This window comes from Ursus americanus, chromosome 17, assembly GCF_024610735.1.
Source record: "Ursus americanus isolate L20-20 chromosome 17, mUrsAme1.1.p, whole genome shotgun sequence".
Taxonomy (NCBI): domain Eukaryota; kingdom Metazoa; phylum Chordata; class Mammalia; order Carnivora; family Ursidae; genus Ursus; species Ursus americanus.
Window position 1 is genome coordinate 26,207,175 of NC_142143.1, and position 24,209 is coordinate 26,231,383.

Below are 24,209 nucleotides of genomic sequence, written 5' to 3' on the forward strand. Positions count from 1 at the left end.
ACAGCTAGAGCATGGACTAGGCTATATGCCATGAATAATATTTAAAAGCGATCTGGTCATCAAGTGTGCATCACTTCTCCTGTTCTGCCAAGACTTCTTCCTTTTTTGTTTGCATTTAATGGACACAGTCTTAGAAACATTACAGAATAAAAGCCCAGACATCTTCAGTCCTTTGGTGATTAAATGCACATTAGCAAATCTATGTCTTGTCCTGATTCACTGTTGTAAAGCATGAGCAGAGGCTAGAAGTACCATCTGGATTGTTGTGAAACGTTTAAAAGCAGTGGCCCTTCTCTGCTTTTATTCATTTCCCCCATCATGGTTTTAAGTATAAAGCACTGTGAATGAAGGTAGTTGTCAGGGTTAGCTGCAGGGGTGTGGGTGTTTTTCTTTCTTTCTTTTTTTTTTTTTTTGAGGGGGAGAGGTAGTTTTATTTTAATTTTATGGGCTCCTTTCCCCCTTTTTATGGTGATCTAATTGCATTGGTTAAAAGCAGCTAACCAGTTCTTTAGAATATGCTCTCTAGCCAAGTCTAACTTTATTTAGACGCTGTAGATGGACAAGCTTGATTGTTTGAACCAAAATGGGAACATTAAACAAACATCACAGCCCTCACTAATAACATTGTGACTTTGCTGTCAAGTGTAGAATCCTTCCTTCAAGAAAAAGCTTGTGACCATTTTGTATGGCTTGTCTGGAAATTTCTGTAAATCTTATGTTTTAGTAAAATATTTTTTGTTATTCTACTTTGCCTTTGTACAGTTTATTTTACTGTGTTTATTTCATTTTCCCAATGTGACAATCGTATTTAAAAATTAAAGCTGATGGAACATTCTCTTTTGGTCTTCACCATCTGACAAGTTGATCCAGCAAGAGGTGGATTTTGCCAGTTTCTTCTCACTGATGCAAACTTGTGTTAAGATATCACTGAATGGAGTATTTATAAGCTGGCCCTGAGCATGCGGAAAGCATCGGTATTTGATATTTTTTTTACCTCCTAGAAATTTGACTAGATGTGTTTGTGTTGTCTGATTATTAGTTAGATGATCATTGGTGTCTTGCCATGATATTTGAAACTTACTGTACAGCAGAGTCACAGCAAAGCAGCAGTTGTGACTGACTTTGTGTAGGACTCACATGTTGTGCCACCTTTGTTTGTGTCTGGCATTTGGGATATGACCTTTTTCTTAGTTCTTGTCTGGAAACTTCACGTGTAACCACTGGTGTGTGCTGTTAGGAAACACCAATCTGATAATCATTTGGGGTTGCTGAGGCATTTATGAGTCTTCCTTATAGACCTGATGAGCAGATCTCAAGCAACCAACTTGCATAAGTGTCATCTGAAAGGTTTCTTCTTTTGAGAGTTTCAGATCCTCAGTTTAATGATTCTTTCATCCTTCAGTATTTGCTATGGGAGCTCATATTGTTTGATACTCAGTAATTTTTTTTTGCATTGACAGAATTCCTCCCCTCAAAAAACTGTTCTTTCCCACCCTTCTCCATACCGAATTCGCAATCCTTGTTCTTTGTAAGTCATCAGTGTAGCCAGTCCTAAGTATGTAAATGTTAACCCTGCGGGTTGGAACCTTTGTCTCTTGAAATTTAAGGTAATGGATATTGTAGCCCGTCGAATTTCCCCCACTCTTGATTCTCATAACTTCTGGAGTTTCTTCAGAATGTGGTGTATTTTATTGTGCTCCTATGTAAGATGAAGAATTATCTATTAAAATTACATTTTCAACATACGAAAGTTTTTGATGACTGGTAACTGGTATCCTTCCAAATAAATTCACTGCTTGGAAACAAATGTTAGTTTAATTCGGAATAAAATTGTTCATAACCTGAATGTTGTAAATTTAAAGCTTTTAAGGGCAGTTGACATTTATAACAGCTCTTGGGCTGTAGAGGGTGCTTTGCAGCTGAGGAAACTGAATCGCAATCTGGGGCCAAAATGAACACGCAGGCAGCTCAGTAGAGATGAGCTTCACCTCAGGCAGGTTGGCACTGCTCGTGATCGTAACTGGTGTCACACAGTGATTTATAAGTCCTAAAATTCCGGATTTCAATCCATTGTACCACAAAAATATGTCTAGAATAGGACTCTTATGTCTACTGATTGGAGTTTTAGAAGTACTAAAATGGAATAATTTACTGTTTTTGTTTAAAATATATGAATTCCTGATTTTATGGAATCCTGTTTTTTTCCCTTGTAATTTTGTTAAGAGCCCCCATTGTTCTGGTAAGACTCTTCTTTCTCAGCCAGTGGGATGAAACAAGCCAGTTTGTTGATTGAACTTGTTTAGGATTAAAGGGGCTCTGGGAGAGGCCAGCGTGGATTTCAAAAACCGGCAGCTATCTCTGGCTTTTGGGCCTCTTTTCCTTGGTCCACACAGTGTGGTTGATTAAAACATTTTGAATTCGGTGCCAACCTTTATTAAAAATCAGGAGATTGACGTGAAAAAAAAATCCAGAATTCTGGTAACTTGAATAATGTGAGGATCTGGCAACTGCAGCCATGACCAGCGTTTGTGCATAGTACCTTCTGGGAGGAGTGGGGTAGCAGCCGCCCGGATAAGAGGGACTCTCCACTTGGCTGGAGTCCCCTTCCCGCCCACTTGACTCCTTGATGTAAGTCCTCTTCCCTTATAAGCCTTTGATTTAGAAACTCCTAAGCTTAAGGGAACAGTGAATTTGACAAAAGTATTATATGTACCCAGCACTGAACCACTTGGGGATGATTAAGTGAATGAGATTGGCATGTGGCTTTTCCTGTGGACCTTCTAATGGGGAAGGGGCACAGACAAACTGCAGTTGCACCTCTGTCATGGAGAAGGGAAGTACTTGGGAAGGGCTGCTTTTCTGGATTCCAGCCAGATGAACACCTCCACGCAGGAGGAACAGCATGTGCAAAGCCCTGGGGGAGAGGAAAAGAATCTGAATATGTAAGTGGCTTCTTGAAAATCTGTTCCTGCCCTTTGGGAGCTTTCCTGAAATCCTGAGGCATTGACAGGAGCTTTAGGTTTTTTTAATTTTGTTTTGTTGTTGTCTACTTTGATTTGTTTCCACACTAATTATTCTTGGTCCTGCCGAATGAGATCTTAGATCTGCAGTGTGTAGAACTTAAACCCTGCTCTAGATCAAGAACATACTTTAATACAGAATTTCAGAAGCATTTAAAAATAAGCTTAAATACAAACTGATATTTAAACGAGCCACAGGTGCTGTGGTTTAGCACTGTTCCAGGAGAGTACGGGAGGAAATCTGGTATCCTGCAAGGCACCATAAACACAAGGTTCGCAAGAAGGAACTGTTGGTGTCATAGGAATGATAGAAATTGTTTTTATTTTTCTATTTGATGGTTCAGGAATCTTTTTTTTGTGTGTGGCTATTCTAGCCATATCACTTTTTGTTGGTTGCAGTAGCAAAGGTTTTAAAAAGTAGCCTTATCTGGAAAAGCTGGCCAAAAAACAAGATTAAATGCCACGATCATAGGGCAGCTAATTCATCAGTCAATTTAAGAAAAATGTAGTATCTCATTGGAATAATGTATTTTGGGGCTGGGGGTAACATTTCATTTAGCTATTTAGCATGCTGCTTAGTTTAAGGAATTATATCAAGGGTTTATTTTTTAAATGATTTAATCACAAAAGCAAAACATGTTGAATGTAATAACTTAAAAGAAATACAAAGAATAAAAATCTGTAATCTTCCACCCAGCCTGGTGATACTTTGTTTCCTTAACTATGAGCCCCTGTGTTAATTTCCATTTCTAATTGATGTTGGAAATTGGGAGGATTTGTTCCAGGAGTTGGCTTTGCTACAGCTTTGTTACAAATTGGGTAAGTTCCATTGGCTGCAGAAGTAGGAGTTGGGCTGCAGTTTTTCCTTTTAGGTGTAGAACTCCACACGAAGAGTTCCGGTCCTCCTTCCTCTCCCGTTACACCTTTGCCATCCTTTAGTTGGTCTCATTTCATCTGGGCTTGTTGGTGTGGCATTTCAATTGTGTGAAGGTAGACTTGCTACACAGCCAAGCCTCTGCTGACTTGATATAATTGTTTCAGTTTCTAATGTAGAAGCAAAATAGTTGCCTGAGTATTTCAACCTTGCTTATTGTCTCTTGTAGCAGAGTAACTGAAATCTCATCATTTAGAAGTACATTTTGTGGTGCTCACTAAGGAGATTTTAACATTTTTCCTCTGCTAATCATTTGTACCTATGGGAGAAAACAGGTCTTAGAAGTTAGAAAGATTGATAACACCTCATTTGTAGAGAGTCCCTAGCAGGTTTCCTTTTTACATACTCTGATCCATTCTCACCACCATGTGACTCTTGTTTGAAAAGTTCATGATCTAGATTAGTATATCCCAATTAAATTTCATTATAATCTAACAAGTTTACAAAGTATTCTGGCTAGAATTCATGAGTAGACTGCTCAAGACTTGTCAAAAGCAGTTTAGATAAGGTAGGTTGGTTTCTCTAGATTTGAACTTGGGGCTGTTAATTTGTTTTGGCAGGAAGCATTAGGATTGTCAGTAACCAAGGGAATGAATAGGGCCAAAGTCTTACAATGTTTTGTTTTTCCCTTCTAAAACAGTAAATATTTGGGGCTCTGTGGTCCATGGGTTTGCCCAAGTTACTCACCTCTGCCATTGTTGGTGACAAAGTATCCATAGACCATTTTAAATGGTCGGACATGCTGTGCTATGACAAAACTTTAATTTTCACAGGTCACAAAATATTTTCAACCACTGGAAATCTTAAAAAAAAAAAAAGCTCTAAGTTTGTGAGCTGTACGAGGACAGGTGGGGGCTAAGGTTTGGCCTGTAGGCTGTTACCCACCCCCTTGGCTGTGATTATTCACTGCTCTTGTATTAGAACAAATGTGTCTCTCCTCCCCATCCTTTAAAAAGTGATACATTACTGTTATTCCAGTAACAAAGATGGTGTAGGTTTCTTTCCCCCTTTGCTGTTAATATGTACAGATTAAGCATTTATCAAGCCCAGGTTTTTCATGCAAGATTATTGAACATTTTTACATTGAAAATTTCTTGGAATATTAATTTTAAAATTATACAGGTTTTTAAAGAAAATCCATAGTTTCCTTTTTTAAAAGTGACCTTTAGCAGGTAATGCTGTATAGTTGAGCTTTTTAAAATGTGTTATTCAAAGTTTACACTTGTGGCATCACATTTCTTTGGTATCCGTATAGTATCTGTTGATCATAATTTAATCCCAGTTGCAACATTTAAAGTGATGCCAGTTTTACAAAGTCTGCAATACACGTCTTTAACCATATTTTGATTGTACAACTTGTGTATTTCAGTTGACTAGATTCCCAGAAGTGGAACTGTAAAATTTTGCTTAGTAGTACTTAAGTCGTTCTCCAAAAGGCTATACTGGTTTACATGCACAGATCCTTTACCTGACTTGAATGCCATTTGTGTGTCTCCATAATCCTTTACATGGATATATTATTGGTTGATTATTACCCCTTTAGGTGTGTGCATGGTATTTTCCTGCCTCACTTCAGTTGCCTCATCTTGGTACATAAATCTTTGTACACATTTTGGAGAGGGTTTGGGATTCTTAGTGTAGTAATTTGATCAAGAGGTAGGTTTTTAAGGTTCTTGATACACATTAATGGTCAAAGTATTTTTTAATTTCATTTAAGGAGAATTTGATTAAAAATTGAGAAAAACAGTAGGAGTTACAATACTGGCATTGGTGTTTAATAAGAACCAGGAAATGTGATGTCCAGAGGGTAGTTAGTATTCCACATACTGGCAAGAGTAACTTTGGGGATAATTAGTTGCAATCATGGCAAAGTAGAGGAATTTAAAGTGGCTTTTGGCAAAAAGACAATTGAGCCTTTGGATAAATTTGGGTCTTTGCTATAATGCAATGCAAAGAGAGACCTTTAGGGCCTTCTCACCTTACTGCTAGAATTCAGCCAATGGCAGTAGTCAGGAAGAGAGTCTGAACAAGGAGGAAAGTAGCACCAGAGAGATCACTTTTCAACCTGATTTTTGTTATAGGGCTCCACATAAAATGTTGCTAAGTACTTGGGGGGAGGGGCATGCTTAAAATAAAATGGTCCTTTTGAAGATGATACATTAAGTCTGTAAAAAAAGAAAGTTGTTAACACCGTGAAATCCCAGGACCCTGAGATCGCGACCTGAGCTGAAGTCATGCTTAACTGCGCCACACAGGTGCCCTTAGACTATAACCGTCTTGAGGGCAGAAACTTACTCTGTGCTATGAGCAACAATGCTGGGCATAAAGCAGATGTTGATTATTTTGCAGCTTCTGGTAAACATTAGGAATTTATGAAATGAAGTGTTACTTGGAAACTTCATTTGAGACAGAATCAACTACATGACAACCTTCCTGCTATAACCCACTTACCTAAAAATAATGAACTCAACTAGTGTTTAGTCCTGTCACTTTGTCTACAAAGTTCAGCTTAAATAGGGCCCTGCAGAGAATTCTTGTATTCCAGTGTGAAGACAACACTGGAAATGCCAGGCTTTTGTTTTACCTCCAATTTAATAATCCTAGTCAAAAGCCAAATGAGATCTGAATGAAACTTTTATACGAGGATTCTTAAGTTGGTCTTCAGTAAGCAGTATTTTGGGGAAATAATATTTTGGTGGGCAAGAACTAGCTAGTTACCCTTTGAAACAGAGCTGTAATAAAGTGATGGTAGTACATAGTTCTCTGCAACATGTTAACAGCAAAGTAATGTAATCAGAATAGAAGAGCTCTTGGAAATTATTAAAAACAACAAAACCCATTGAGGAGCAGAAATAGCAATAAGTAAGATAGCCATAGCAGGACACCATGAGACTGATATCCCATTTGGGAGAGTAATGGCAACACTTTACTGGTGGACAATTCCTTTGTTAATCCCACCAGCAAGGATGATAAAAAATGGAAAGTGTGTACATATACTATGAGAGAAGAGTAAAATTTTTACTGTGGAATGCCACATGTTTTCCATCTGGACGATGTTCAGTTGTTAAAAAAAGAAAAAAGATAATGTATTTCCATTTTATTTGGTTTCCAAATATAAAAAAACGTCAAGATTCTTACACCAATTATCTCAAATGAGACCATGCAAAGCAATTTAGAGTGTATACAACAATCATCCCCCCTTTCAGTTTTGCTGCTTTATACAACTGTTTGATTGACGGAAAATTGAATGGCATGTGCCTGGTTGGAAAATTACACCTGTTTATTAAAAAATACACACACGCACACACACACACACAACCCCCCCCCAACAACAAATATTCAGGATAGTTTGCTACTTTGTGTCTGCGAGTCAACTTATAACCTAGCTATTTCTTTTATTTAGGAGGCACATGGGACTGAAAAATTTAGCTGCCCAATTTTTATCCATCTACCCCACAGAAAACAGAAATGAGTCCCAACACTCTGTAAACTTTGGAGGGTTGAGATAGTAGACACTATTTGTTATCTATAGTAGATTCAACTGTTGAGCCTGAAAATGAAGGCTTTTTCTTAATAGAAATCTTAGGGCCTTTCCTCTAATTTTGCTAGACTGGGTTCCAGAATAGTGAAGAATCCCTCGTGTGAAATTCAGAGTATGACAACTGTAAAGTATTCTGTTGCATCATACAAATTTTTGCTAGTTGCATAGACTAAAGACGGTTTGCTAAATGGCACTGAAGAAAATCCTGACCCGAGTGGCACTACTTAGTTCAAATGTTTTTGACCAAAAAAATTATACAACAATATTTATAGGCTCACTTTTAAGAGATGGCTGACATTAATACTGTACATATTTTACATGTCAAATACATAGTCCAAGTTTATAAAATAAGTTCATGCATTATTACCTAAGAATATCATGTACAAGATCCCCCCCCCCCCAGTACTTGTGACAGCATTTCAGGTGGACAGTTTTATATACAAAATCCAGTTTCTCTGCTGTGTTAAGGTATATAATTTAAAGGAACTTCAGAGATTACTGAGAAACAAAAAAATCTTAAGTCCATTGAAGATTGAAAGTGTCAATCTGTGGATTTAAAATGTTTCCTTTTAAAAAAACACCTAGGATGCATAACCTCTGTACAAAGAAAAATATAAAAATTCTGGATGGTCATGTTTGATCACACTACCTAATTTAGAATGAAATGTCATTGGTTAAAAATTTTTCCTTCTACTTTACTCATTCCTCTGACAGCATTAATTTGTGAACTAATATTTGTATTTAGTTCAGCTGCATTTATGGCACAAGATCTTTTTCAAAACAGTGGCACCGATTTTCCTTAAGTGTAACAGCACTCTATTTTTTTAGCAGCAATTATATTTTTAAAGGTTAATTTGTAGAATGTACAACTATACCTTCTACTCTATACTCACCAGTTACAATATTTACAAGGCTAATGCCTACATACAGAATGATCTTTCACTCTCCCCTCATCCCATGTCTTATTCAAAGGTTTTTGTCCTTCCGTCTCATTTCTGAGTTGCCTGGGGAAGTACAGGGGTTTCAGACAAGGTACCTATGTGTTTGTCAATGGGATTCTTGATTCCAAGTGAGTATAAAGACAAGACAAAATAATTCTTAATTCAGGTATGTTCCAGGGCCCCAATAGTTAGTTATAGGATAAACAGTACTTATTGGCAACCTATAGAATATGAGACATTCTCAGGTTTAAGTCTGTAACAAGCTGAACAGCAAGAAGGCCATTTTACTCAACTGTGATGCAGTCATCACTGACTAGCATTTGAGGTTAGACTCTAATCCTGTGGTTACTACTGGTAACCAGTATGTTTAAAGAGGGGCCAGTAAATTCGAAAACTGGAAATGTATCTTTTAAAAGGAATTTACCTCGAGGGAATAATGGTTCTCAAGTGTTCTGCGTAAAGAGATTATGGATAAAGGGAATTGGCAATTTAGCATGCTAACTCAAATCCCATGAATACATTTTTTCATGATGATGTATTTTATTACATGCATCTTTCTTATAATACCTCTCTAAAAATCACCAACTGTATATAAACTTTGTGTTAAAGGACTATTGAGTTATAGGGGGTAACTGGCCATATCAGGTAGCTAGTGACATACCAGTTGTGAAAATTTAGACAAATGAGTTGACAAATTCCTGAAAACAGCAAATTAAGTCCTTTGTCAAAATAGTTATGGGACCATACAAATAGTCTAAATCTTGGATTTAGAAATTAAAACTGTGATCCTATGAAACAAGTTTTCAGATCGATAGATTTCTTTAATATCAAGAATTATTTTTGTAAATTTCTACAACAGAAGAATTTGTTAACTAAATGCTGTGATGAGAAAATTTAGAGAGAAGATATACCAATAAGTAAGCTGATCTGACAAAAACCACAGACTGATGTCAAATGGACAAAAAACTGAACAAAATGCTGTGAAAAAAACTGACAACTAAAATGGGGGGATAGGTTGGGGCTGGGGGCACAGTTAAGGCATCTAAAAAAAATTCCACATGGCTTTGGCTTATTAAAATATTTTACACTTTTTTTCTTTTTTCAAGATTTGAAAACATCTGAAAAACATGCAAATTGTTTGAAAATCCTGCATGGCAAATTCAGACAGTTTGCAAGCGTCATTCAGATGTTTGCCAAGGAAAATAGAGACCTCTCCCCACAGGACCAAACAGGGGAGGTCCTCCCAGTTTTCTCTATCTTATACTGGATGGCAACCCAGAGGTCTGTGCAGCAGTCATGAACAAGGTGTTGTTATCTGGAAGGGAAGGGACCGTGGAATTTCCATTGGCTGGAGAACAACCCAGCTTTAGTTTTTCCAGATACTCTGCATGTACAGGCTTATGACACTGGAGAACTTTGATGGCATCTTCTACTTTGAACCACTCTCTCTTCCTTCCTAGAAAATAAGACATTGGTCACTACACAATAAAGTCAATTTTAAAAAGTAGGCCATATGCTTTAACAATGCCCTTCACCCCCTTGCCCACAAATAATAACTTTATTGGTTTTTTGGAATGGCTTAGATAATAATGTGTTGGGGGGAAGAATTTTAAGATAATTCAACTGTGGACATACATACTGATCCTCTTTTTAAAAAGGTAGCCAAAAGTGGTTTAAAATGAAAATTGTATACAACTACGAAGTACTTGAATTAAGGGAATCCAGATGGCAAAGGGAAAGGGAACTTACCTATATTAACAGAATCTTCCCAATCTTCTAATATTTCAGTGACAGTAAGTACATAAACATATGTTCTATGCTTTCGGTCTTGGTTCTGCTTGAATATAAAAAAGAAAAGCATTTTAATCTCCAGGAGCTAGCCATTACACATTATTGAGGGAAAAAAAATCAGTTGTGGCATACTACTGGTTAGCACATAGGCAAGTATAATCCAGTTGTATAACCCAACACAGAAGTCAGTTTCATGTAACACGAAACATGTAAAATGATGAAATTAGCTCCCCATAGTAAACTTTTGGCACTCTGATTTCAATTCATGTGTTTAAGAGACAATTTAAGTACTGATAGCTTAAAAAGCTTCCAGGTGAACTATGCAGAGCCAAGGTTGGGTTATTCTATTTCTGGAACATTATCTTTTAGTTCTGTGTGTTCAAACTCAATTTTTTTTTACCCGTATGAAAACTGCCATGTTGTGTTGTTTCTAGATTCAAAAACACAAGTTGGTTTTAAAATGAAGGGGGTCACCTTCATCTTAATTAAAAGTTAGCCTTGTTTACTATAATTTAGGACTTCAGATAACTGCCTAATTTTTTTTTTTTTTTAAATAAACTCTGCCTGACATGGGGCTTGAACTCACAACCCTGAGATCAAGAGCTGCTTGCTCTACCAGCTGAGCCAGCCTGGTGGTCTGATAGTTGCCAGAATTTTTTCCACCACAAACAACCTGAGTAATACACTCAATTCAAATAGCATATTATGTCTCGGGGAAGGTACAGGGACAATAAAAAATGAGAGGCATCTCTCACATAGAACATTACTGTTCATTATTTTAAAGAACTTGTCTTATTTCTATGCCTGGAAAATCAATACATTTATTCTTTGTTCACAAATTCACTGAAATCACCAGGGTGAATAGGCAGGACAATTCTAACTTTCCCTTACATTTCCTAAGGGGAAAGATACATTGGTTACTATATTCTGTTCAGATTCTATGAAATTTAAATAGCATTTGTAATGCAATTAATACTATTACCTGTGTTAAAGAAGCTTTATTTATAACGTGAGAAATTCTCTTCAAAAATCTTGCGAGCATATTGACAATGTGCTATTTGTACCATGGCTACTATGAATTATGGAAAACCCTCAATATATTTTTCAGTTTAACCAGGAGATGGTGCTCTTCAACTGGGTAAAGCAAGTGCTGAATTCTGAGACCGTTTGAATATTAACTTGAGAACTTTACTGTTAAACACTTAACTGTATTCTAGGAGTCATCAATTCTACCAAGTGTTGCACAATTTCTGAATTCTGTAGTAAGACTTTTTCTCTTTTTTTATTTATTGGGGGTGAGGGAGGGAGATTGGCTGCGCTTGCAAGCATGGGGGGGGGGGGCAGGGGCAGGAGAAAAATCCCAAGCAGACCTCCCTGCTGAACACCCAACGACACTGAGATCATGACCTGAGCCAAAATCAAGAGTGGGCCACTTAACTGAGTCACCCAGGCACCCCCTTAAAAATAAAATGTTTAAGGTTCTACGAGAAGGACTAAACTAACCCTTAAGTAGTAATTGGAGAAAAAAAAAAGTCACAATGTGTCAGGTATACCACGTATCTATATCTGACTCTTGGATAAAAATATGAGAATAGCTTCTGTCTCATGATCCTTACCTTCCACAGAATACCTCCCAATTCCAAATTCCCTCTCCACAAATTCCATTTTGCCTTCGGCAGTAACAGATTATACAGAGAATTCTATGCTTTTAGCATCTATTCTTTGTATCTGAGTTTTTTTTTTTTAACCTTCATAAAGTTCTGTAAGGATAATAAAGTCATTATTTGTGTATCATCTAATATTATGTGCTAAAGGCAAAGGCTCTATTTCCAGATGGTATCCACAAGAGACCTAAGCCCTTAGGTGATACTGAGGACACTGTACCTCCTAAAAAGTCTATACCTAAACAGTATACAGTAAACCAAGATATAGGTCTTTCTGTATCAGCTCCACTGTATCGTCATATAAAAGTAATTACTACTGTAATAATGTATAAATTTGATGGCATATGAAAGTAACTTTTACTTCCCTCTCTCCCTCCCTAATCCCTATAACTGACTTGCTTACCGATAGTTTTAAGAGGAATGTCTAGCTCAGGTTACTGCCAGATTATTTGGCTGGTTAGGAAAGAATCGTTAATTTCACTATTCGAAAGGATTACTTTTGTTACTCACCTCAAATATGCCCAGGAGTCTGCCTAATTTTCCTCTGACTCCAGCCTATTAAAAAAGGATGAAATGTTAAACTGTTACCTTTCATTAGAAAATTTATTTTCTGGCTATTTCAACTCTTGGATGTAAGCACAATAGGCCCTCCTTTTTTTTTTTTTTTTGTCGTGATATTTATTATATTATGTTAGTCACCATACAGTACATCCCCGGTTTTCGATGTAAGGCTCGATGATTCATTAGTTGTGTATAACACCCAGTGCACCATGCAATATGTGCCCTCCTTACTACCCATCACCGGCCTATCCCATTCCCCCACCCCCCTCCCCTCTGACAATAGCCCCTCCTAATACCAAGCCTGCTTCTGTGAAGTTTTTTTGGCTATGCCAAGATTGATGACCTGTGGTTTGCTATAAACATGGCTTAATGTATTCCATATGCAAGTTCAGACTGATCAGATTGATTGTCATTTATTTTATTAGAAACAACAGGGACTGACCAAAAATTTAGACTTTCTACCACTTTGGGACAAATTTCATGTATGAAAACAGGCTTTTCTGTATGACCGATAAACCCTTCTTACTTAAAGGACTGTCTTTCTGCCTTTCCCCCCCACATGGCTCAGGAAGTACAATTTTTTCCTGTATGTTACCCTTCGACTGCAGAGTGCTCATTACTTTTACCCAGTACTGTAACAGACTGACTGGAACTTCAAATCCACACAACTGGCCCATCGGTACCCGCTGTCGCCTCTACACAGGCCGTGTTCCTCCCTCAGGAAGCTGCTCATCCTTTTAGACCCATCTCTATGAAACCTTTCTAATTACACACCAAGACCCAATAAGAACATTAGCATTTGCTTCCCATTTACACCCTAACTGCTGCTCAGTAACTTTTATAGCACTTAAATCTATGCTGTTTTGCCTCTGAGTAAAAGCAAGTTCTCTCTATAAGCAACTGTTAGAAGGTAAGCAGGCCGTATGCTTTTGTGCATGTGTGTGCGCGCCTCATTTTACTCAACTTTAAGACAAGACAAAAAGCAATGTGCTTATTCATCTGAAAAAGAATTATAGCACATGAGTAATGTCTGTGCATTCTTGCAGTACATTCCAGTGTATTACTAACTGCTCTGAGACAAGGCCACCGTATTATGTACTGATCGCTGATCAGGCTTATTGTCTGTTACACAATTCCGGGGGATGTCTCCATTGCTTTTAGCTCTATTTTACCAGGTGGAAAAAATATCTGCTTAAGCAAAATGCTAGCTATGGTAGCCTGCTTAAAAAGGTTGAACCAGACAACAAAAAGAGCACCCACGTGGCCTGCCTTGACGTCTTCTCAGTGCATGTAGCACAAGTGCCCCATGAACACTAAATCCTCCCAAGTGCAGCGTGTGTGAAAGGAGAGCAGACCAGCTACTGCTGTGCATCTCACCTCTTCATAAACCTCCCTCACAGCGGCGCCGCCGGGCTCCTCCTCTGGCTCCATGCCTCCTCCGGGGACAATCCACTGGTCCGGGTACCGGCTGCTGCTCACGAGCAGCACCTGCAACAACGACCACCACCGTCCACACCCGCAGCCCCGAACGCCACCCTCAAACCTTCCTCAGGCTGGGAAGCCCTTCCACGTTAACCCGCCTTTCAGGGTCATTCAAATTAGGAGGGGCGCGCATTCTACCACAGAAAAGCAGCCCACAGCTTCTGTACACACACTTTCAGAATTCAGCAACAGTGTGCTCACATTACAATACCATTCTGAACCTGAAGTCACTTCAACTACAAGATTCAGTGCGTGAAACTTTCCAATTCTTGGAGCCTAACAAAAGATGGAAGCCGAGACTTGGTTTACTATCCTGAGGTGTATGCACTTAGGTTTATGGTCGTAATACCCGTTTTTTTCAGTTACAGAATATTATGCTCCCAAATTTATGGGTATGTGACCCCAGGCACGTCACCCTGTTCCCTCACCTATAAAATGTACGCACACTTAAAAGATAACCGTGACTGTGAGAAAGGAATAGGGAAATTGACGTAAAGCCAAGTCTCACTATATGGAGAGTTCCTGCTATTTTTACACTTATGATTGGGTGGGAAGAGGCACCCTTCATATTCCAAAGCTGTATAAGTGAACACAAGCCACTTCTTTCAGGAACAGGCAGCTGTAACTCACAATCTAGAAGAGTCTTGGGCTGGCAAGCTACAAAGACAGCTACTGCTTGTCTTTGTACCATCTGGGAGCTAAAGATGGTTTTTATCTTTTTAATTATATGAAAGTCAAATCCCAGTGTTCATAAATAAAATTTTATGAGAATCTAGCCATGCTCATTCATTTTTTACATGTTGCCTATGGCTGCTTTCATGCTACCACAGCAGAGTTGGGTGGCTATGTGAGACAGTGTGGCCCACAAAGCCTAAAATATTATCTGGCTCTTTGCAGGAGAAGCCTGCAGACCTCAGTCAAGAATAGCATTAACCTTGAAATATGCAAACACTTAAAAAAAAAAAATGAACTACAATATCAGAGTATCCTAGAGGTTCATTATTTTAACAGTGCCTGAAACAAGAATTATGTATCTTACAAATGAAAATTTGTGGGCTAGGGTAGGTTAAAATTCACCAAAGTTAAAAAAACAACAAAGGGATGATAAATAACCAAAGGATGTTTGTGAAGTAACGGGTGTCTTAATCAACTTGAACAAAAAGTGTTTACAAAATTACCTTAGTTTACTGCCTCCACTCTGACCAAATCAATCAATTCAGAGCAAAGTTTAATCCCTGATGTGTGTACTGTTTTCTAACATGCATGCCAGTTAGTTCTATCTGCTCAGCTCCCCTGCTACTGCCAGAGCAACTGCTGGCATTGAGAGTTCACAGCCAGCACAGGATTCGCCTCCCACTTGAGGAGGCTGCCAGGAACTCAACCTTCCCCAAATGGAAAGTTCCAGGCTCACAGTAAATAGTTCAGCAACTCCCACCTTTCCCCAAAACCTCTAAAATACTGAGTTGGAAGATAAGGGAACACCTATCCAGGCACATATTCCTTCAATTTGAAAACTACGGGGCAAATTTTGGCCTACGGACACACCATTATCATAAAGCGGTGATCAATCAATGTTAAAGGGGTCTGAGCATTGTTTCTCTCATTCTTGATCTGGATAGGACTCTTGCTTCTACTGGCTTTATTCCTTCAAATGAATAATTGGCACAACAGTGTAAATCCAGAGGATTTACAGCTGTAAATTAATAGCTGATTAAACCTTCGTTAAAATATTAATGGCTGACATTAAAGGTACCACCAAGTCCAAATATAGCAATTTTGGTAAAATGAAATATAAGACAGCCTTAGATTTAAGCTTTCTTAAATATAAGCAAACAGAGCTTACATACCAAAATTAGAAACTAAAGAGCCAGAATAAGCAAATCTAGCAAGAATTAGAAAACACTGGTTTGAGGGGCGCCTGGGTGGCACAGCGGTTAAGCGTCTGCCTTCGGCTCAGGGCATGATCCCGGCGTTATGGGATCGAGCCCCACATCAGGCTCCTCCACTATGAGCCTGCTTCTTCCTCTCCCGCTCCCCCTGCGTGTGTTCCCTCTTTCGCTGGCTGTCTCTCTCTCTGTCAAATAAATAAATAAAATCTTAAAAAAAACAAAACAAAACAAAACACTGGTTTGCACTTGAAGATGTTCTGCAACTGTTCCAGATCACAACCCAGGTGTTTCATTCCTGGATGCACACAATGAAGGCTGCTCGTCTACCTTTCAGTGCACCAGTGTTGACCTCTGTAAAAGCAAGTGCCCATCCTTGTGGGGCTGTTGAGTGTTAACTGAGAAATAATACCTTAAGTCCTGGCCTAGGCACTTGCTAGCTCTTCTGCTTTCCCACTAGTGGAGAAATAATACCTTAAGTCCTGGCCTAGGCACTTACTAGCTCTTCTGCTTTCGCACTAGTGGAGTTCAATCAGCTTACCAAGAATTAGGTTTCCCCTCAAATGTTGCCACTTCTATTTGTTTTATAATTATTGAGAGTCAATGATGAAATGAGTGCAGAAAGGAATTATCAAAAAGACTGTAAAGATTAATTAAAAACCTCTATTAAATTAAATACGGATGAGACTACTATAAAAGACTGGAAAAAGGAAATTTAAAAATCCAGAAAGAGCCTGCAAGAGTCTTCAAAGTTCAAATTCTTTAAACAAAGTGAAACTGCAAATCAGATTTCATTTTTTATCTTATTCAAAAAGGAGGCTTATGGAGATCTATGGTATTTCAAGGCTTTGGCCTATATTTAGACTGGCAAATATACGTTTCTAAGTTAAAACAAAAATGCTTAAAGTATAAAAGCATATATTTTGCATCAAGGGAAAGTAAGCTGCAAATACTGTTTCTGACTGTAGAGCCGGAGGCCTCTTTTAAACCTGGTCACTAGGTGCGGGTTACAGATAATCTAGTTTTTATTGCCTGGATGAAATTCTTACTACCCAAGTCAATGCTCCCTAAGCAACTTTCTTGATTACCTTTATAATGGGACAGGACAATGCAGGCACTAGCTACTGGAAAAGGACATCCTTATTTAGTAAACAGGGAGTTTCAAAGTCATTGATATTCATAATGTTTGAGTCCTGAAAAAAATGCAACTGAGTGTCATGTATCTAGGTCAATGATAATTCCCATTTGTCCCAAAACAGTCTTTAAGGGATAAATTATGATAAATTACATAAGGTTAATAATGTTGAAAATCCATTAGTAGAGTCTGTCCGCTTTTCCGCTTCCAATTAAAACCAAATCTTTAATCGGCAATCTACAGGACATCATTCACATATCACAAAACTTGTCTTCCAAGTCAGTGACATAGAATCCCTGTATGCTTCAACATCTCCCTTCATAAAGTGTATTTTTTAGAAAAGTATGAAAACAGATCTGTATAATTTTGGACAAATGATTTAGTAGAATCTGAGAACTTATCATCCAAGAGTCCCTTGACATTCCAAAATGATTAAATTTAATTGATCAAACCATTAATTTCAAATGTATCTTTCCAAAATATAAATTTAATAAACGAGTAATACCTGTGGTATAGAAATGATCAGCATCTAAACTACTAGCATAAAAGATTTGATAATGAGCTTTCTGTGATGAAACAGATTTGAAAACCAGTATGTTTCATTAAATATTTGCCTACTCATCTAGAGTACTTCATTCAGAGTTCAAATGAGGTCAAGGCCACATTATTACGTTTGTTGTGTTATATAGTAGGGAGTGGTGGTAGTGATTATCTACCAGGGTAGAAGAAACGAATCTGAATAGCATTAAGTAGAGAAAGATGAGTAAAAAGTCTCTCCTACATGCTAGAAGATATATTCTATATATCTATATATATAGATATATTCTATATATTTAGAACCCCATCACAAATTATTCAATATCCTCAAAAAAAACCCCACAAAAGCCATCTAAGATTTCTACAACATCCCCAATCTACTAGATCTGTGATATAGCTTGTTTACTAATGCTCTAAAAACATTATTACTGAAGTAACAAAGAGAGGTTATAAAATCTCATTCAGTAAGAGGATATACCAATACCTGACAAATCCATACCTGGTTGTTCATAGGTTTTAAATTCCTTTTCAAATACGTTTCTAGGCATATTACATTTTGTGTACCCAACAAGATGACAGTCTGCCACATTAGTGACAAGGTGACAAAGATGAAAGTAGACGTTCAACCTTCCAGATAAGCCAGAGCTGAGACCAAAGGAAAGATTTATAAAAAGGTTAGCCAACCCACCAGGCTGCAGAATTAGACTTCAATCAAACTTAACCTCAAAAGCCAGTGCTGTTAGAGTAGTGAAAAGTGAAGACATTTCCTTAATTCAACCTGCTCACCTTCATATAAGCATTCCTGCTACTATACTATCAAACCTCAATCCCTTCTTCCATGTATTAAACAATGATCAGAATACAACACAGATACATTCACTTATCACTGTTAAGAAGCCGTTTCTCACACTTGTCTTTTTCTTAGATACTTAATGTTTTAAGCATTTGGAATATAAGTACTTCTCACTTTAAGCAGCAATAGTATAGTAGATAATGGTCTACCTGGAACCAGCCCTGAGTCGTCCTGGACAAAGGTTTGTCTATGAACTGGAGTAATCTACAGTACAGATTCTATACTCTCTATCATCTAGTAAGTCCTCCTCGCTGGGGGGTAGGTAAGAGCTTGTAAACTAAAAAAAATGCTGTTCAAGATTTTATGTAATGCAGTTATGCCTTCAGAAGATGGAGGTACTTGAAATTCTTAGTCCTACACACCAAATGGCCCCCAAATGTCTTTTGTGTTTCAGCTTTTACTCTTATAACTGTTCTTGGTCACAGCCTGCTTCTGGGAACAACTAGTCACTACAAATGACTACTTCTTGGTGGCGAGGGGGGGAGCTATCTAGAGAACCTCTCAAGTGATACCTAAATCAAAGAATATAGAGTTTTATTTTGTGAATCATAGCCATTTAGAAGCTGTACTGTGGTTTTTGTTCGTTCTGCCCACATTATCATGAACCAGGATGCATGAATGGTTGAACTACCTCTACCATAGTAACTGTACTATAGGCATTTAGCCAAAATTAGGCCAGCAAGCAGCATATTAGCAACACCCAGTGTGTACACAGACATTTTTAAAAGATCTTAAGTTATAACAATGATTATTGTATCCATTAACCAGCTACCTACTGTTATTATTAAACAAATTAGTACTACTTTTTGGGACTACAGAGGTACAGTGCTGTAAGTAACAGCCCATTTTGGGAAAACGTGCTTAACCCAAATTAGATTATTGCTACCTTAAAAAAGATCAAAATTCAAAATCTGAGGTATGGGTTCTACTGAATGCGTATCACTTTTGCACCATCATAAAGTTGAAAAACCACAAGCTGAACCACTGAAGTCAGGGACCATCTGTACGGGATTGGTTAGATAGATGAATGTTAAGTTGGACTGATGACATTTTCTCCTAGCATGTCAGTGTTTTGAAGCTATGGGTAAGCTTTCTTTCACACATTACAGAAAACCTTAGTGATATATACCGAGAGCCTGAAACAGATGCAAATTGTACAAAAAATGCCTTTCCTTGAAGGAAGTGGCTGATTGAGTGGCCTGAGGAGCCCTGTAGGTCTGGGAGAGCTGCAGGAATAGATGACATTTTCCTATGTTTAGAAAAGCCTGCCTTCGGATAGTTACTAAATTTTCATCAAAGTGGTCTCCATTTGAAGCGAGTATCTTCAAGGACTTAAATCTGAAAGGACTTCTGCGGGAAGTATAAACCCCAGAGTATACATGAGAAAAGGCACACTGCCTACTGATCCCAAGTGTACAAATGTTAGTAGAGATTTACCTGTACTAATATTTCTTATTAAGATTGTTTTTTTTTTATCAGGGCTCTGGTTTTAGAGTTCTGCTTTCCCTACCAAGTCTTTTTAGGAGTCTGCTTTTTAAAGTCTGCTTTCCTTTCCAAGGCTTAGTTTTAGTGCATGATTTTGTAGAATTCAGACATTTAGTTAATACACATTTGGCATTTAGCAGACTGTAGAATGCAGCCCCTGGCTCAAGGAGCTTAAAAGTTAATTAGGGCAGTTAAGTCCAAATGAAAGGGTAGTGGGCAGTCTTTAAGACTGTTTTGTTAGTGTTTCTCACTCACAACTGTGCCTGGATTCCACCCAGAATCAAGTCATTTCTATTTCTCTTTTTAGCACTCTATCCTATTTTACTGCCAGATCATCCTCAAGCTTGAATACATTAAAAATGTAAATGTTCCTTGTTCAAAACTAAGTGTTCCTTTCTTGCCTACAAACTCCTCAGCCTTACATTTAAGGTGCTCTTTTTCAACCATTGTCTCTCCCATGCTATCCTAAGCTGCAGCTCAACTAAACCACAGGCCCAAGTTTTGCTGTTTGTGATGCCTGGTCCTTCCTCTCTCACTGACTGAAATCCAGCTCCAGTGGATCTTAACCCTGGAGCACATGATGGTACTTTTCCCTTTCTATCAGTCATTTGTCTATCCTCCCACTACAGAGTATGTTTCTTTGGAGTTGACGCCTTCCATCTCCGCAACCCTGTTCAAACTATCATATATGCAATTATGTTCAATTCTTATTTTTGGTTACCTTTTGTGAATGTATTGTTGTCTTTCACTGTACAAGCACAATATCCCAGCTACTCTATGGGATGGTTAGTGGAAGTCCAACTGCCAAAACTAAGGGTGGTTCCCTACAGAAATAACTGCCTGCAGAGGATCAAATGAACAGGAGATTTAGAAATAAAGGACCTGGGCTCAAAATTATCTGCCAGTTTCTGTGACCTTGGGACAAATTATGTCTGTTGCCTAATTTCTTTCTGTACAAATGCTAATGCTTATTATTTACCTCACAGGGAAATTAAAATGGGCAAATATAAAAACACCCCCCCCAAATATAGACTGTGCTTTTAGAACCTTCTTCCTAAAACAACCTGTTCTCAATTATGGGCTACTGAGAACTCCTTCAGTACAAGAAGAACCATACTGGAACACTGTGTGCGTAACTTTTTGTGCTCAAACAATTACTATTTTATTTCAGTTGAAACTATGGCATACATTTAAATCTTCCAACCAGGACCCAGGTGTTGTTAACCCAGTAGCGGGGATTATTCTCACCTAGTAGCTAAAGAGGTGGATTCAGGCTGTTTTGTATCCTATCCTTAGAAGGCTACCAGTGTAATTTCAACAGAGGGGGAATAAATTCATAGCAAAAAGAGCAAGATGTCCAGGAAAGCTAATAGGGTTCATTTTGTAACTATCATTTGTAACTATAATAGAAAGAGCCCCAAATATACACAACTACAGAAATGAAGATCCTAAGAGATAAACCACACATTAAGGTTGGCTGTGCATTTTACCTAGAGAATTCTAGAGCCTTCCCTCAGAGTACATTCTGACTTGGTTTCTCAGTCTTCACTGTACCAGATTTACCAAGTTTTACATAACAGATTTCTCTAATACTCCAGAGCCTGCTCCTTACTTCATTTTATCTAATGGCAGTAGTCTCTTGACTCAACCAGAGGCTAGGAATTTAGCATTTATTACAGTAGGTACAATTTCCAAGGACAAAAATAATTCATTGATCTGCTAAGGTGATTTCTGAAGCGTTCTTCAGGCTTTGCTTTACCATTCACACAATACAGATCATTTCAATTTCCTCCCATTTCCTTTATTTTCCCTTGGGAACTGTTTTTTACAAAGCCTGAATTCCAAGTTCAGGTTATGGCAAGACTTCAAAGTCATCACTTCCAGAAAGGCTTCCAAGCTCAGCCTCAGAAAATCTCTCATTCAGCAAACAGCATGCACCCAACTGCTAAGGAGCCTTGTGCCAAGAGCCCAGCATCAGGAACAGGGACTGGATCCTGACTCCTGACTCTACCACTTCCTAATTATGTTATTTGGGGAAAGTACTTACAATCTGCAATGGTCTCCTCACCTATAAACCAGCACCAAGAGGATGAAATGTAACAAACTTAGAGGTCTTCAGGCAAGCCCCACACATGGTAAGCACTCAACTAAGAATGGGATTACACAATAGTGAGCAAATCATGATCACTTTGGGCTATTCTTTTATATTCAAAGCTTGTTTCTTCCTAACATGGCCCTTCCCTCAACAATTTTCTAATCTTTTTAAACAGAATATACTTAATGCTTGTTGTCTGTTTACTCTGTGAACGTTAAAAAATCTTTCCCCTTCCACTTTCTAGCTCTCCAAAGTGGGCCCAGGTCATAGACACAGACCTATTTCTTCTGAAAACTCAAGAAAATTTAGGCTTAACACTTAAAGGCCCCCAACTGAGCACTGATCAGCACTAAAAGCCTTGGTTTCTTTTCAAAACAATAAAGGCAAAACGAGAGTTTGAAGAGCACTATTTTGTAGCACTTTTGTTAGCATAGTCAGAACTATGCTACTGAGAGTACACTATGTCATACCCATCCTAAGTACTCGGGATTAGCAATAAGGAAGCCATTAAACTTCCTGTCTCCAGCTTTAGCCTGGTATTTTATTGGACACAGTTGGTTATGGAAGCAGAACTCTGTTAATTTTTCCCTGTCTAATCATTTTAGGAGTGGCAATGCTTTATAAAAGATTTTCATGGCTACCAATCAACTATTATTGCCTTAAGCAAATTTAAAACAGTGAACCATTTTTAAATTAAATAAACGTAACTGAAAAGGAAAAACTGCTCTCCAGGAAAGCCTATGGGCCTCATATCAACCAAACGCAGGAGGGTAAATTACGGAAGATAGACTGCTTACTCTTAGAACAAGAAAGGCTGCTCCTTTCCAGATGTCAAACCAAACACAGCAAAGTAAAGAAGCCTTAATAAATATGCTGAGAGCGAGGGATTACGGTCTGAAAATGGCAACTTTGTCCACCTCTAGTCCACCTTCTCCCTCTGGCGTTATTCCACATTTTTCACTAGCCATCTTTCTGCAGTCAGAAAACTTTAAAAGAGGAGGCCTTTAAAAAATCTATATCAAGTATAATTATGCCAAGTGCTTACGAGTTAAAGGGTCCACTTAAAAATGGGATTTAAATAACCAGCCCGAATGGGGCTTTATTTTAAAGCACGGGGTTTGTTGGCTATACCACAAACACCCCAAGGTTTAATCCGAAAACGCAAACGGCTGTATCGTGGAAGGAAAAAAAAACACAGGCAGAGGCAGAAGAGCTTGGGCTGCAACACTCAACGCCATTTCTGCCGCCTCTGTTAGCACTCGAGGTTTATCTGGCTTTACACTCAATTCGCGTGTTAAGATGGTGACTCCCGCCAGAAGCGACCTAAACCGCCCGGGACCTACCCGCGGGCCAGGAGGCGTCTGGGTGTCAGGTCCTCACGACCGCCCAGTAGAACATTGGGCTGGGCCAGCCCCTTTGTCTCCTCTATCAACCCAGAGAAAGGAAGGAAGGAGGGAGGGCGGGCGGGAGGAAAAGAGGGAGGGGGCTAATCCCTTCCAGCCCCGGGGCCACAAGAAGGATCGGGCGAGGAAGGGGAAGGGCAAGGACCGCCACCCCGGCCAGCTCCGGCCCCCCACCCCCGGCCTGCTCCGGCGCCCCGGCCGCGGAGGGCACAGAGCGCGCTGGCGGCCCTCACCTCGTCCTCCTGCTCGCTCCGGAAGCACAGGCACGCCGCCCGCTTCTTGAAGCCCTCGCGGTCATAGGTCCGCGTCTGGTTGGGCTTGAACTTCATCATAGAGGCGGGCTCTTGCTGCCGCTGCTGCTCCAGCCGCCGCCGCGGGGGCCCGGCCGCCGCCACCCCGCCGGGGAGTTGGGGCGCGGGCGAGTCGGGGCACAGGGGCGCCGGGAGGCGAGGCGGCGGCACGGGGAGTGGCAGCGAGGCCGGTCAGTCCCAGAGCCGGCGGCCGCTTCGACGTGGGGCAGGACGCAAGCGCCGGTCACTGCAGCCCGGGTGCCGGAGAGGAAACGCCGCCTCTGCCCGGGCGTCCGCCGCTCTCCATGGAGCCCGCCGCCCGCTCGCCTCCGCTCCCTCCTGCTGCTGCTGCTACTGCTGGCAACGCCGCCACCGCCGTCGCCGCCGGGGGAAGAGCGAGGCTCGAGGCTCGCGCCACAAGGAGACAGTTGTGAGAACTCCCGACGTCTGCACAGCAGCGCCGCGGCGGCTTCGCACCGCCCCCACCGCCCCTATATTTAAGTGGGCCCGCGCAGCCCCGCCTCCGTGCGCCCCGCCCTGCGCGCGCCCCTGCGCCTGCGTGCCGGGACGGTTGCGGCGGGGGGCGGGGTC

The 24,209-nt window shown here is 39.6% G+C and overlaps 2 protein-coding genes across 5 annotated transcripts in view; one reads left to right on the forward strand and one right to left on the reverse strand.

Annotated features, from left to right (window-relative positions):
• Positions 1 to 7,280, forward strand: part of UBE2N (ubiquitin conjugating enzyme E2 N) — a 40,274-nt gene extending 32,994 nt beyond the window's left edge. For both annotated transcript variants that reach the window (XM_045780153.2, XM_087868861.1), the window contains exon 4: positions 5 to 7,280. In XM_045780153.2, the coding sequence (XP_045636109.1) occupies positions 5 to 45 (41 nt within the window). In that variant the 3' untranslated portion in view covers positions 46 to 7,280. The remainder of the gene's footprint in view (positions 1 to 4) is intronic.
• On the reverse strand, positions 7,037 to 24,095 carry NUDT4 (nudix hydrolase 4). Of its 3 annotated transcripts, none has more exons than XM_045780150.2 (5): positions 23,562 to 24,095; positions 13,830 to 13,940; positions 12,402 to 12,446; positions 10,186 to 10,270; positions 7,037 to 9,892 (listed from the first exon to the last, which is right to left on the reverse strand). In XM_045780150.2, exons 1-5 carry the CDS (start codon positions 23,658 to 23,660, stop codon positions 9,690 to 9,692), a joined length of 543 nt encoding a protein of 180 aa, XP_045636106.1. In that variant the 5' UTR covers positions 23,661 to 24,095; the 3' UTR covers positions 7,037 to 9,689. The 3 variants fall into 3 exon arrangements, with proteins under 3 accessions (XP_045636106.1, XP_045636105.1, XP_045636107.1); XM_045780149.2 differs by having other exon boundaries at positions 10,186 to 10,273; XM_045780151.2 differs by lacking the exon at positions 23,562 to 24,095 and adding an exon at positions 17,992 to 23,537 and having other exon boundaries at positions 10,186 to 10,273.
• Between the last annotated feature and the right edge of the window lie 114 nt (positions 24,096 to 24,209).